This window comes from Eurypyga helias, unplaced genomic scaffold (genome assembly GCF_000690775.1).
Source record: "Eurypyga helias isolate BGI_N326 unplaced genomic scaffold, ASM69077v1 scaffold23452, whole genome shotgun sequence".
In the NCBI taxonomy this organism is placed as follows: Eukaryota; Metazoa; Chordata; class Aves; order Eurypygiformes; family Eurypygidae; genus Eurypyga; species Eurypyga helias.
Genome location: NW_010236902.1, coordinates 35,124 through 49,905, shown reverse-complemented (window position 1 = coordinate 49,905; position 14,782 = coordinate 35,124). Strand labels below are relative to the sequence as shown.

The 14,782-nt window shown below is 42.1% G+C and overlaps 1 protein-coding gene across 1 annotated transcript; it reads left to right on the top strand.

The window, feature by feature from the left end:
- The first annotated feature begins 702 nt into the window (after nt 1-702).
- NUP54 (nucleoporin 54kDa) lies at nt 703-14,669 on the top strand. The gene is given in 13 exon segments (XM_010147266.1): nt 703-748; nt 751-975; nt 3,306-3,389; nt 3,519-3,653; nt 4,373-4,602; nt 8,223-8,410; nt 9,293-9,489; nt 11,222-11,276; nt 11,836-11,929; nt 12,444-12,551; nt 12,936-13,055; nt 13,408-13,518; nt 13,852-14,669. Coding segments are annotated over 13 exon segments (1,722 nt in total). The 3' UTR covers nt 13,981-14,669.
- The last annotated feature ends 113 nt before the right edge of the window (nt 14,670-14,782 follow it).

The following is a 14,782-nucleotide window of genomic DNA, read 5'->3' as shown; positions in this document are numbered from 1 at the left end:
TCATCTTAAACTACAAGGTAATCTGGTGCTGCTTGTACACCGTACAAGGTTTACCGTGGTCGCAGACCAATATTACAGGGAATTCTGGGATCACGCCCCGGGATTCCCGTTGTCTCTCAGTCTAGCATGTCTCAGCTACTTCTGAGGAGGGAATTGGGGAGCCACTCTATCAGCCCATCTTTCTTAGCACTGAAAACCCAGATGCATCAGGTAAGATACTGGCAAGTGCTGGAGTGGGACTTGTAGACTTTGCGAACTAGACTTTGCGAACGTAACTTGAGTGAGTCCGCCCAGGAGCGTTTGAGGCACGCGTGGTGCCTTGGCTGCTGGAGTTGTATTTTGTGGTTATTCTGCTGTTGCCACTCATATGGGGGTATGGTATTAGCATGAAGGTGGTTTATTCTTTCCTTCCCAACAGCTTATGAAATAAAGACGCTATTATCAGTTATGCTAGCACAGCTGTGGCTGTATCAAACTGTCTTAGGCGGTGAAAAATTTCTCTTAGCAAGAATGTTGAATCACATGGATATTTTCATGTATAGCTTTGAAATAAGATGGGAAAAATGTTAGCTGCTTTATATGCAGTATGGTTGAAAAATATAACATGCCTATGGCAGTGATGCAGGGAGAGTGAGTTAAAGCTTTTAACTGTCCTCATATTCAATAAATTAATAAGTTAGTATCTTATTCTTGTTGTTAACTATGCATGTTTTGTCCATGGTGATGGAAAAATAATCTAGCTTTTCTTTCCCAAATCTACCTTTTACTTAAAACTAATGTTACCTTGCTCTTTTTCTGCTTCCCGCTTGTCAGGATTTGGTGGGCTTGAAACTACAAACTCCACTGCCAGTGGGTTTAATTTTGGGGGTTTCGGATTAACTGCTAATCCTGCAGTGAATTTTAATATTGGGAATTTCGGTGTTTCCACTACCTCAACTCCACCATTCAATTTTGGTAACAGTCTGGCAAGTGCAGGTAGATAATGCATAAATACTTGTTCTGTAATAAATGTTAACGCAGGGTCCAAGAATTACATTCTGAACTGAGAACCTGTATTTAGTACTAGTTCGTATCCAGTGAAGACTGGACATAAAAGCCCTGAAAGTGGAATGGGTTTGAGAACCACAGGCTTGTACGTTTTTTGGCTTGCTAAATTCTGAAGAAATGGCTATTGCAGAAAAATAAGCATGTTCCAAGTACTCAGCCTTTGAAATGGAAATACATTGTGGTGACCTACCAGTCTGACCCAGTCTAAAATTCAGCCTCAATTACCTACCAAAATGGCACCACCAATTCTCCGTTCCGATCCAGGCAATCACCAGCAATCGCAGAGCTGGCCCCTAACGCCACGTTTCCTGACATGAGATTCTTGGACTACTGCTGTCATGCCATCATTTTCCCCTGTGTCTCCTCATTGGCCTTCCGCTGGCTGTCATGAATGCACTACACCTCAGTAGTTTCTGTGGAGAAACAAATTTTATACGATCAGCACAAATGGAACAGCCCTCGCTGTGATTTCTCTTTCCAAAATGCCGTTCTGCACCCTGAAATAGCACGCATCCCAGGCTCTTGTTGAGAGATTCTCTGCCCTCCTGGGAGGGTCGGTCTTCTGGGTGATGTGTGCGCTAGGTGTTGATTAAGGAAGCTGTTCATGGCCCCATGTAGATCTGTCAGTTCTGAGTGATCAGCTGATAGATCTTCAAGTTAAATCTTTCCGATTTAATGTAAAAATGCTAAACTCTATGGATTTCTAAAGTTTTTACTCATGTAGAATTAGCCCATGGAGTCTCATTGCCGCTGCTCGTATAGGAACTATATTCATTCCATTCATCGCTCCCTGCATTAGCATACTCTTACCTGTTTTGTGCACTGGAGGGATCCCATTCTGTTTTTATTTGGTGTGAACACTATTGAACTGTATCTCTTTAGCTGGATTTGAACTACCCCAGAGGAGAACTTGGATACTTCATTTTTTTCAGCAGTTTTCACTCTTAGATCCTTTTTCAAGAAAGGATGACTAAATTGCTGTGAGTACAAAACTGTCTAAAAACTATCATCTGATAGTACTCCTGCTAGGGTTTTTCGCTTGCTGGTAGGACTGAAACTTAAATGTTGCAGGGAGCAAATCCTTATATCCACTTGCATTAAGATGTTTGCTAAATGAAAAGGCGATTGCATGTCAACTTTAGTTTAAGCTTTTTATTTTGTGTGTATACTAGAGGACGGTACGTGTAGTAGGTTGAAAGAGACTTTTTGGGGTTTTTTTTGCTGTTGACACACGAGTTTGCAGTGGCATCTTTTTGACAAATGCTTTGTAGCAGACTGTCTTTCTTCATTTGAATATGTGTATAAACCGTTTGAAACAGAGAAGCTTGGTTCTGCAAGGCTGGTCAGATGTCCACAGGCTGCACCTTGGGCCAGTAGTGATTGGCACCACTGTAGCTAAGAGATGGTGTGGTGAAATCCAGCACCTCTGTAGCCCCACACGCTGGGGGGTTGTCCGGGCTGGTAGTGCCTGTTGGCACAGTCGCCCTGTATTGGAGCACCTTTTCTAAGGGGACACATGGGAAGTTGGGTTTCCTGGGGCTTTCTCTGGCATGGTGGAGCTCAGGCCCTCGCTTAAGTCTCCTCCAGCTAGCCAGTGACTGGTGTTCCTGAAAATCCATGGAAGGTTGATTGCTTTTGCATCGTCTTCCTTTGGTTGAACCTCAAAATGAGATTTAATGGGGAGGAGGATAGGGAATCTAGGCTTAAAAAAAAATACCTTGCAGAATTTAACCTGTGTGTAGAAAGAAATCGTTGCTGTGACAGCATTCCCATGTAGGCACAGCAATTGTGTGCACCTGAGCCTCAGTCTTGACTTGATTTGTTTCTATTTTTGCTTCTAAGAGGTTAGGAACATTTAAAAAGCTCACAAAACATCAGACCTTTTATCAAACACCTAGCAACAATGTTGACTGGAAGTACTCCTGAGAGTGAATCTAGGAAATACTACCATTAGTCGTGTCTGTCGCTAAGGAAAGCACGTCCCGCTGGTAGAGGATCAGGATGTTAGCTAACTGCTGCTTTTATTTATTTGGGTTCTTGACACATCGTAAGTGTATTGGCTTTCTGGTTCATGTTTTCTCCCCCGTTTCCTCAGACAATGAACTCGATACCCGTGATCAATGTGAACTACATGCTTGTAACATAATACATCCATCTGTCAACATCACACCCCTCGAAGTGTGCAGTTTATTGTCATGTGGCGTACAGCCGCTGCTCACAATGTGCTGTCTGCCTTACTTGCAAACTTTGTTTGTTAGGTGCGTTTGGAGGATTTGGGACAACTACCACCACTGCGGGACCAACATTTAGTTTTTCTGCTCCCACCAATACTGGCACCAGTGGTAAGAGCACAGAGTTGAAAGCATTTGCTTTAGAATGAACAGTAGGGCATCAGCCCTTCACAATAGCATTTTTCTTTCACAGGTACTAGTCTCCTTTTTTTCTCAACTGTTGTTTGCTTATTTCCCCAGGGCTTTTTGGTGCTACCCAGAATAAAGGCTTTGGATTTGGTACCAGTTTTGGCACAGGAACTGGAACTGGTTTGGGCAGCGGGTTGGGATCTGGGCTAGGCTTTGGAGGCTTCGGTAGCCAACAGCAACAGACCAGTAAGTATGGCCTTCTCCTGATTTACCCCTTCCTTAGCAACGGAAGTGTAAGGCTGCAACAGTAGTTGCACAAGTAGTGTGACAGAAGTATATTATAGAAGGAGGCTGTTACACTTAATCTCTTGATTGATAGAGAATTCTCAGAACTGTGGCTTTTGAAATGCCTACATTTGCAGTCATTGCCTTTTTTTTAAATCAGAGCTCAAGCAAGTTTGAGCTTCATGCCTGAGTTCCAGCAACAATATTCACCCCTTTGCTTTGGCAGTGGCAGAAAGTAGTTACAGATTTGATGTTGGCAGTCATAGCATTACTGGAAAGGAGAGGAAAAACAGTGTTGAGTTCAGTTTAAATGTGAGTTGGATAATGACCAGCTGCAGGCTCTGAGTTCACTGAACCTGTAACAACAAATCTGTCCTTCAGATTTAGATATTGAAGGTGACAGATAATGGCATGGGTCAATACAGGCTTCTCATTTAAAGAAAGAAGGAAAAAATCTTTTCTTCTAACTCAGTATTACAGAACTTTTGACGCTGATGAAGATTGGGTGTAAAAAGACTTTAAAAAAAACCATAATGTGATATTTATTTATTTATTCTATGCATTTATTTTGCATCTCAAAATGTGAAAAGAAGTGATGCCAGTGCTGCACAGATGGTACGTGTTAGCAAGTGAGTCTGTCTTGGTAAAAGAGTTGATTTGGTTTTTTTCATCCAACACAGCATTAGGAAGTGGCTTGTTCAGCCAGCCTGCTCAGACACCTGCCCAGTCGAACCAGCTCATCAATACAGCCAGTGCCCTCTCGGCACCGCCGCTCTTAGGAGATGAGAGAGATGCTATTTTGGCAAAATGGAACCAGCTTCAGGCCTTCTGGGGAACAGGCAAAGGGTATTTCAACAATAACATCGCTCCAGTGGAGTTCACGCAGGAAAACCCCTTTTGCAGGTTTAAGGTAGGGAGTTGTTCAGCTGCCCACAAACAGTTCTGAAGCAGTTGCTCTGCTTGCTGGGTATCTGTCTCGTGAGTGTCAAAACAGGTTTTGTTACTGTTAAGGAGTATTCTGAAAGAGTATTTTTACAGGTAATGTACACTACAATTCTGACACATACTAATTAAAAGGTCTGAAGAAGTATAGATGCTGGAAATCAGGGTGTTGTTGAGGTACTAGATAACGAATGCATATGTGGATCATGAAACTAGTTATTTCATATGATAACATCTATATTAGTGTGTGTGCAGCTGGAACACATCATAGAATCATAGAATGGTTTGGGTTGGAAGGGACCTTAAAGCCCACCTCATTCCAACCCCCCTGCCATGGGCAGGGACACCTTTCACTAGAGCAGGTTGCTCAAAGCCTCATCCAGCCTGGCCTTGAACACTTCCAGGGATGGGGCATCCACAGCTTCTCTGGGCAACCTGTCCCAGTGCCTCACCACCCTCCCTGTGGTGAAGCTCTGAAAATTAATTCTAATGTGTATTTCTTTAAATTACAGTATTACAGAAACTATTTAAAATACCTTTCACATCTGAAAGAAACTGTTAACAGCTGGAATAAGAGCCTCAAGGTCTTTCTTCATGGCTTTGTGTACATTAGAAAAACCCTCCATGAGCCTGGCCCATGCATAGCATTTTAAATACATCAGCCTTCATATTTCTTCTGCCTTGATCTTTGCCAGTGCTAAAGCTGACTCCATTGCTTCTATGATACCGTCAGCAGTTCCAGAACTTGCTTCTCCTGTCAACAAAGAATACGTAGCTCTTCATCTTCCACAAATCTCGTGTCTGCTGATGTTCTTGCTAAGCTTGAGACTTGCAAGTGGATTTGGGTCAGGCATGGTGATACCCTGCTTTCCCAAGCTGATTCTTTGAAGTGCTAACTTCCTAACCTGAATGTAGGTTAATACTTATTTAAGACTAGTTTTGCTTATGCACGTCATGGCACTTCTGTAAAGATCTTTGCAGCAACTGAATACCTGCATAATAAATGCTTGGCTTCTGTTGCATTACCTCTTAGGTGTTACCTTGAATTTTTTTTTTTTTTTTTATAGTGCACCTGAAAGCTTACTTTCTTGCTTGTTGTTGTCTGAAATGGCTGTAGAGTTTTCTGGGCTTTAAAAAATTGCGAAGTGTAAATTAGAGTCATTTACCAAAAGCATAAATTTTCCTTTCAGGTCAGACAATGGCAAGTACTAGGTTTACTTTTGTCCCCTGTGAACTGAGTATTACTAATGCTGGTGCGAATTCACACACCTTAAGGGAAATACTGCATTGTTCCACGTAAGCCAGCAGTGTCGGAAGTTGGTAGCACAGGTATCGAGCAAAGCATCATAAGCCAGTTTGGTTTATTGCCTCTGTAAGCATCAGGCATCTGGTAAGAATGACGCATTACCCAAAGGGTTTCGCAGGTGTTCAAGGAATCCACTTGTACACAGTGCCAGCTCTAGAGCAAATTCAAAGCATGCAGCTCTTAACTTAGAAGCACACTTTTCTTGTTCATGTGATACAGGCTGTCATTTGAAGGACCACATTGAAACAGAAAATCTGTTGTAGTTGGGAAATACTTAATTGCATAAAGAAATTGTGAAATATTTATTTATTCATTTATTTAAAACAGAATTACCAGGGGAGTCATGTATATGGGCTCTTAGTACTACTTTGCACGTAATGAGATTTAGTCTTCTGTGTACTGGCAAGTTTCTCCCCACAGTGTGGGCCTTTTTCACAGCTATGAAAGTGAAAGGGATATGCTTAAACAGTAGGTGATTGTTTGGAGGTTGGTTGGTTTGAGGTCTTTTTGGTGTTTTTCTTTTGAGGCCTGAGAAGGACTAGATAGCTGCAGTCAGGGACAGGTCTAATACCAGTAACTTAGAGAGCTGTCTTTTTAAAAAGATGTTTCCCTCAGACTCTGTCCTTAGAAAAATTCTTAACTGTCCCTGTTGTGCTCCAGGACAGGGCAGCCTGATGGAGGGCAGGTGATTCTGTGAGCCTCGGCATCACAGGGAATTACCCTCTGCCGACAAAGACCAGGCTCCTAGACACACCCCTGACTCATTTCTGTCTTCAGCTGAACTCACTCAAGGGGGAAGGTGCAAGTCACCCACATGCAGTGTCAGGGCCTTCAAAAGCACCCACTGTCCCACATGTCACTGGTGGTATGTTGGTGCGACGGTTCATAGGCAAGCTGAGATGAAAACTGCCGCTCTGCCTGTGCTTACAATGAGTTAACAGTTTCAGTCTTCCTTACAAGTCGGGTGGAGTTTATACAGGAGCTGACAGGGGTTTATGTTTTGAAACAGGGAAAGCATGCTGTTACTTAGCACAGGTGGCAACAAGTGTTCTTCTATTAAATAATGGTGTTGAATTAAACATCTAAGCTTACTACAGGTTCACCACAGCAAGAATAAAGATAATACTAAACTTCATAAGCAGTTGTACAAAGAACCCATGACACTTGCCAACACAAGAGAAGTCGGCTGTCCCAAATTCTTGTGTGAGACCCTTGATGCATGTCTGAGCTGGCAGAAATATTCCTTGTCCATGTGTTGACTTGTACTGCAACACAAAATGTCTGGATCTACAGTAGGATAACACTAAGAAATCCATAAAAATTTATGGTTGGCTTTTTCATCCTGACACCTGGAAAATGTAAAACTCTTCTGGAACTCTAGTAATTTTCCTGTATTAAAGTCTGGTCTTCTGGTTCCTTTTGCAAGTTAGAAAAAGTGTAACTTAGTAAAATGTTCTTGATTGATATTAGCTTTGAAGTAATATGAATACCCTGCTGAGATGGCATCTCCCAATTCATAGTTGTTTTGGGTTGGTTGGTTGTTTTTGTGGGGTTTTGGTGGTGGTGGTTTTGGGTTTTTTAATGGGAAATGGATACTTAGTAAGTTTTTGTAAAATAAAATCAAAAAAAAAAAAAAAGTGTGTCCAGAGGAGGCCACGGAGATGCTCCGAGGGCTGGAGCCCCTCTGCTATGGGGACAGGCTGGGAGAGTTGGGCTTGTTCAGCCTGGAGAAGAGAATGTTCCGGGGAGACCTTAGAGCACCTTCCAGTGCCTGAAGGGGCTACAAGGAAGCTGGGGGGGACTTTCTACAAGGGCCTGTAGTGACAGGACAAGGGGTAACGGGTTTGGATTGGCAATCAGGAAGAAATTCTTCCTGGAGAGGGTGGTGAGGCACTGGCACAGGTTGCCCAGAGAAGCTGTGGATGCCCCATCCCTGGAAGTGTTCAAGGCCAGGCTGGATGAGGCTTTGAGCAACCTGGTCTAGTGGAAGGTGTCCCTGCCCATGGCAGGGGGGTTGGAACTAGATGGTCTTTAAGGTCCCTTCCAACCCAAACCATCCTCTGGTTCTGTGAAAAGTGAATTGTTTCAAAAGCTACTCTACTGGTAGCCTTGTGAGAGGACATTTTGATGGGGCATTGACTTCAAGTTTCTGTATCTTTGAATATGTTGTAACTTAGGTTCTGAACTTGTAAAAATTGAGGGGTTTAGCCCCTCCCCTTCACGCCATATAGGTACGCTTTTGCTAGGTGATACATCCCCAGTTTTTGTGTGTTCCTTTGCAGGGTGTGGGTTACAGTTTAATGCCCAACAACAAAGATGAAGATGGCCTCGTGGTCTTGGTCTTTAACAGGAAAGAAACAGATATTCGAAGCCAGCAGCAGCAGCTCGTAGAATCACTACACAAAATTCTGGGAGGAAACCAGACCCTCACTGTCAACGTAGAAGGTGTTAAAACGATGCCAGATGACCAGTATGTGTACTTTCCACAGTTTGGCCTTTTTATCCAGTGTTGCATGTTGTAAAGAGTTGGTGTTTAGTCTACTTGTGTCTCACTTTCTCCTTGATTTTTAGATCTGTTCACTCCAAGTTTGATTTCATGTCTCTTATTCCTTCATGTTGCTTTTTCTTAAGGTGTTAAGTCCAGTATCTTTCCGTAATGGTCCAGTATCACCTCTGTGTGTTACTTGCTTTTGCTGGAGTGCAGGGCTGAGGATCTCAGGTCAGGAAATAGGCTACTCCAGACCCTGCTCAGCAGCAGAAGTGGGAGATGAGGGTGGGATAAAAACTAGTATTTCAGGAGATGTGAGGTATTCCTTCCGTGGTCATGCATAAGGTGGAAGGGCATTGGGGTGTATAGTAAGAGGGTCTTTGCCGTGTTTCCTATTGCACATAATTGTTTCAGTGGGAAAGATGTTCCAAGGCTAGTTGAGCTGGCTCGTTCTGCGTGTTTGATGTCAGAGTCCCATCTGCTTTGACTTGGGGGCTTCAGGCTAGTCTGCCTGAAGTACTTCAGCACACTGACATTTCTGCTTCTTGCTTTCCCACAGCATTTTTGTTCTTTTTTAGAGACCAAAGGTTTTAGGTTATTCTTAACACAGTACTAATATCACCGTATGATATGGTGTTTAAGACTGGGGGGAAGAATGTGGTTTTGTAGGGTATTTAGAACTTTGCCGTTTCTGCCTTGCTGTGTTAAACCCTAGATTTACTGGTACTTTATATCTGGGTTAGCAAAAGGAAGTTAGCAGTCAGCTGGGAGAAGTGGTAACTTTGATTTAGGGTTGTTCTTCATTGTGATAGCTTCTGTGTGCTGCTGACCTTTTTCTGACAGTGTGTGGTTTTTCTTGCTCAGGACAGAAGTGATCATTTATGTTGTTGAGCGCTCACCCAACGGCACTTCGAGGAGAGTTCCTGCAACGACCCTCTATGCCCACTTTGAACAGGCCAACATCAAATCGTCCCTGCAGCAGCTGGGGGTCAGCCTCTCCATGGCCAGAACAGAGCTTTCCCCAGCACAAGTCAAACAGCTCCTGCAGAACCCTCCTGCTGGTATGTGGTCTGGGGCTGCACAGGAGCATGGTTAGGCCGCTGCTGGGGCTTTTTTGCATCTCTGGGAAAAACACAGGTGACGGCTCCCTGGAAAATACTTTTTAAAACTACAGGAGTTTCTGAGGCATTCTGACCTAATGTTTTTCATTGCAGCTGGTTTTCCCACTGGAGTGCAGCATAGTCCACTAAGGCAGTTATGATTTATCAGTAATATGCCACACAACACCATACTATATGATTTAGCCATCATAAATCACTTCAACTTGTCCAATTAAAAAAAAAGTTAAATATCAATAATTATGTCCTATATTCAATTCTTAGTTTTCAGGGGGACACAAGGCACTTACCCTGTATATGTATACATACAGATAATATGTATACAACTTTGTTTTAGAGTAGTTAAGTGCTGTTCATGCCGTTTCATAGCATAATTATAGCTTACTCTCTACAGTATTGCATGTAGTACTTGCAGTGAGCTCCCTCCAGTGGGTCAGGGAAAGCAGCCTGTGGTTTCCAGCAAACACTATGTAGCATGTTCTGTAGGACCATAGTGTTTAAAAACACAGCAAAGGTTATGATACCTGGATTGCAAAACGAACTTAGCCTACTCTTGCAGAAAAATCAGAGACAAGCAGCAGTGTTTTCCAAGTGCTGCAGCGTTGGGGAGTAGCAGTTGCTCTGTGCACAGGAGAGTTGGCTTTTTTTAATACTGGAGGTGTATCATAAGGCCTGTGTAACGATGGTGGGCACAGCTGCTTAGTCCTTCCTGAGAAGGAGGGTGAGTTTGTAGGCTGGCTAATCAAGCAGTAAGATGTGCAAGAAGAGGGGTTAGTGCTGAGCTCTAGAGAGCCAATCATTCTCCAAGATGAGTTTTGATATAAAGGAGCAGGTTTTATGAGGAATGACCTGGAGTGTTGTGTGGTGAAGAATGTTATGGTAGATGACTGTCCTGGTCTCGTCTTTAAGCTGGCCTGAAACTGTTGCATTACCAGCACTTCTATTTTCTTTTTGGCATGTCTCTGGTCAGAAAGTCAGTTGCTTCCCTATCGGTTTTGTCTTTTTTTTTTTTTTTTTTCCCCCCCCACAGCATACGTAGGTATGTGCACTTAAATACACTGACCTGTTTTGCAGTGATGTTTGGAGAATGTAATATCTTCCATCATGATGTTGATGTACAATTAGATTGCTTTTATGTTATGTAATTACCTGATTAAGCAGTTGATGGTAAAACAAGCAACTGTTCTGTCAGCAGATAAAATCCTTAGACAAATCCTGTTAGGAGTCATGATAATACCTACTGGAATTATTTTGCAAACTGGTTTGGTACTTTGATCACTTAACTAAAGATTTTTAATATTTTTTTAAATACAGTAAGCAACTTGAAGAGGAAAGATGACCCAAGCATAGCATGCAGTGGAAACAATAGGAGTGTTTTTCCCTTCAAGTATGGATTGTCCAATTTGATCGCATAAGGGTTGCTGCTTTCCCATGCTCTCAAACCAGTAGAAGTGCTTGACAGTCTTTTGGACTGTACTTACTGGTACATTCCAGGACCAAGACTTTTAAGAACTACCCTTGTTTAATTAACCTTAATTTGTGTAACAATCACTCCAGTTAGTGTAGTTCATAGGGTTTGTGTATTTCCTAGTATTTTTGCTGCTTAGCAGCTGTAAGATGTGATATCTGTTCAGATCTACCCATACTAAAAACTTGTTTGTTTGGTTTGTTTAAGGTGTTGATCCTATTATATGGGAACAAGCCAAAGTTGATAATCCTGATCCTGACAAGTAAGTCTAATAGTCTGTAGCAGTATTACAAAAAGACTTGGAAAGAAGAGAAATATATAATATTGTGTAGTAACCTTCAGGTAACTTATTAAGAAACTTATTAGAGAATAACTTTGTCAAGTGCTGATCTCATTTGAAGCAGTGAGGATTACTGGAAATGCCTGTCTAATCCTTTTACCCCTTTAGACGCTTAAGGGTTGTCACGATAAAGAGCCCTAGTTACATTACTTGGAGTTGTGGTGTCCTCCATTATATGAACTAGTTATTGTGACTTTTTTTTTTTTGACAACCATTATGTTTTTTTCTCTTTATTCCCACAGCTAGAGTGATGTACCCTTGTACCCTCCAGTGGCTACAGATAACTTAGGCTGATTTCTTTATGCAAAGGGAACAGATTGTTAGGAATAATGAGGACTGCAGAACTTCGCAAAACAAGATATGTTTATCTGTATAGGTCAAGATCATCTGTAACATCAGATTAGATTATATGCTTGATTATTAACCCATACCATGTGTCTAACATAAAAATGTGTTCTAAGAAGTATTTGTATTCTTGTAGGCTTATTCCTGTGCCAATGGTGGGTTTCAAGGAACTGTTGAGAAGATTGAAAGTCCAAGATCAGATGACCAAACAGCATCAAACTCGATTAGATGTAAGGTTCCTCGTCTTTGTCATGACTGCTTGCTGTTGACAAAGGACGTGCCATTAAATGAGCCTCCCCCGTGCTTCCTGTGTGTTGAAAACTGAAACTGGAACCACGTGCATGGGGCTGGGACTCTGTATCAATGTATTTTAATAATATATTCCTTAATTATATCTTTCGGCCAAACACTGTGCACTGCATTTTGGCTCTTGGTTTTTTTCAGGTTCAAGCCTGCTGTGTTGTTTTAGGCAAATTCAAACCATCTGAATTAAGGTGCACTGCCACAGACTGTAATTTGGGCACCTACTTTTCTGATGCTTTCTGAAAATCCCAGTTGGATATGAAAATAAATAGAAACCAGAACAGTAGAGGTCTATGAAAAGGCTTTCTGAAAGCATCTTTGGCAAGGATGCTAAGTTGCTGGGCTGAGTACTGTTTTGAAACTCCTGGGTTTAGATCAGGTCTAATGTGTTCTGTTATCAGAAACTCTTACAACTTCCAACTGACTCCATCTCCTCTGCAGATAATATCAGAAGATATCAGTGAGCTGCAGAAAAACCAAACAACAACTATGGCAAAAATTGCACAGTACAAAAGGAAACTGATGGCGCTTTCTCACAGAACATTACAGGTAATATGGAGAGTCCAAATAACTCCTTCTGACACAGCCTAGTGCCAGAAGGCAAATGGCGAGAGTGCGGGATGACCTGTGTCATCTTGTGCATGGCCAGTGTTTGAAATGAAATTCTGACTTCATGTAAATGGTATTGACTAACTAACAGGCAGAGCTGTCAGGGAAAGCTGCAGGGGCACAGCATGTCCTGCTGCTTTGGGAACATTCTCTCTGTCTTACTCAGAAGCCGTAGGAGTGCGCTGAGGTCTTGGGGTGGCAGACTAAACAACAGAACAAATCTGATGAGTGACATGCTGGAGGAGGGGCAAAAGATGTGGATGGACTAGTGGGAAAGACATGGGCAAAGGCTTCTCTTATGAAACTCAAAGGTCTGTTTCATAGGTGTTAATAAAGCAGGAGATCCAAAGGAAAAGTGGTTATGCCATCCAAGCAGATGAAGAGCAGCTTCGTGTACAGTTGGATACAATTCAGTGTGAACTTAATGCACCTACACAGTTCAAGGTAAGTAGTTAATACAACTTTGCCAACAACACTTCTTTCCTCACGGAAGAACGTAAGTTTTCCAAACCATGCATATATATTTGTTGTGGGAAGCTTTCAGAAGAGAAGTCCAGTAGTGTTACTAGGTTGTAGCATCATGCTTTTTGCTCTGTGACTGATAGGTATTTAAGTATTTTTGAGTTCTTATAAGTATTGGTGTTGCTTGCCCCTTTGTATGTCTTGTGCAGAAGAAAAATTAAAAACAGAACAAGCAGCAGTGGTTCTTGCCCTGGTGACTTGAGCAGCAGTACATGCTGGAGCTCGGGCAGATGTGAGTGAGTTGGATTTCATTTAAGCCTGTTTCTCTTCCCAGGGCAGACTGAATGAGCTCATGTCCCAAATCAGGATGCAAAACCACTTTGGAGCAGTGCGCGCTGAAGAGCGCTATTACATTGATGCAGACCTCTTAAGGGAAATCAAGCAAGTAAGTATTACTGGATAGAATCCTGGGATGCTCTTTGAAGTATGTATTTAAGCCAGCTATGCACTAATTTGGGAAATATTTCCAGAAAGTCATGTTTTTGTAATTGTTTGAAGTCCTTTTTATTGTTATCGGTGACAGTACATCAAGGTGTTGTACAAAACTGCTCTATTCAGTTAGACTGTTAGTGCGAAAAATGCTGGTTTTCCTTCTTCCAAAGAAATAATGCCAGGCTTCCCAATGTGCCAAGGCCACCAGCCATGGCACCTTTGAGAAATAGTACTTAAAATCTGTGAAGATGAACTATGCTCATGCGGGTTTTCAAACTATCTGCAGCATCTGAAGCAGCAGCAAGAAGGCCTGAGCCACCTAATTAGCATTATAAAGGATGACTTGGAGGACATCAAACTTATAGAACACGGGCTTAACGAGAGCATTCCCATCAGAGGAGGATTCTTCAGTTGACATGGTGGATGCTGCTGGGCTTTCCCAGAACATGTTATGTTCATGGTTCACCTTCCAAGGCTAAAACTGTTGAGGTAAAATAAAATGTGTCTTCGAGGAGCAATGGTATTTTGGCTGTTATCTTTAGATTTAGCAAAGCCTCTTTTCAGCTTTTGAACTTGACCTTTGGAAGGTTTATATTTTATAAAGCTGTGCAAGCTTTAATAAAAGAAGGAAAACTGAAATCTGTTCAGATACTGGTTTACTATAAAACTATATGTACTATTGTACATTTTTCTTTTTTTTTTTCTTTTTTTACAACAGCATTGTCCTAGAAATGCAGTGCTGAGGGAATTGTTACACTTGTGACTTGGTTTGTGGAAAGCTTAGCCCACTTCCATGTTTCTGTCAAAACAATCAAGTAACAACATTATGTAAACAGCTAATTTAAATCATTACAGTTATGTTTGTTGTAATTATGTCGGTCTCGGCAACATCAGTAGCTTACTGGGGCAAGCTGCAGGAAGTTCATGTTTCCAGTGTCTGTCCTTCCTTTGGACTGCAAGGATCTGAAGGTTATGTTTTTATCACTTCGTGTATGTGAATTTGACAAAGCTTTACTGCCCCTCAAATAACAACAGGATGTCTGGATGTTGTCCTCTGCCTTTTTTTAATTGCCAGAGCATAATAAATTCAGTCTGACTTTGTAATAACTCATGCATGCTGTTGGCCCTTCCTCAGCCACCTCAGCAAAGCAGCGCAAGTACAACTCCAGGTTCATGTGCTTCACCCTCCTCAGGCACTGCCGGTAACAGGCATCACA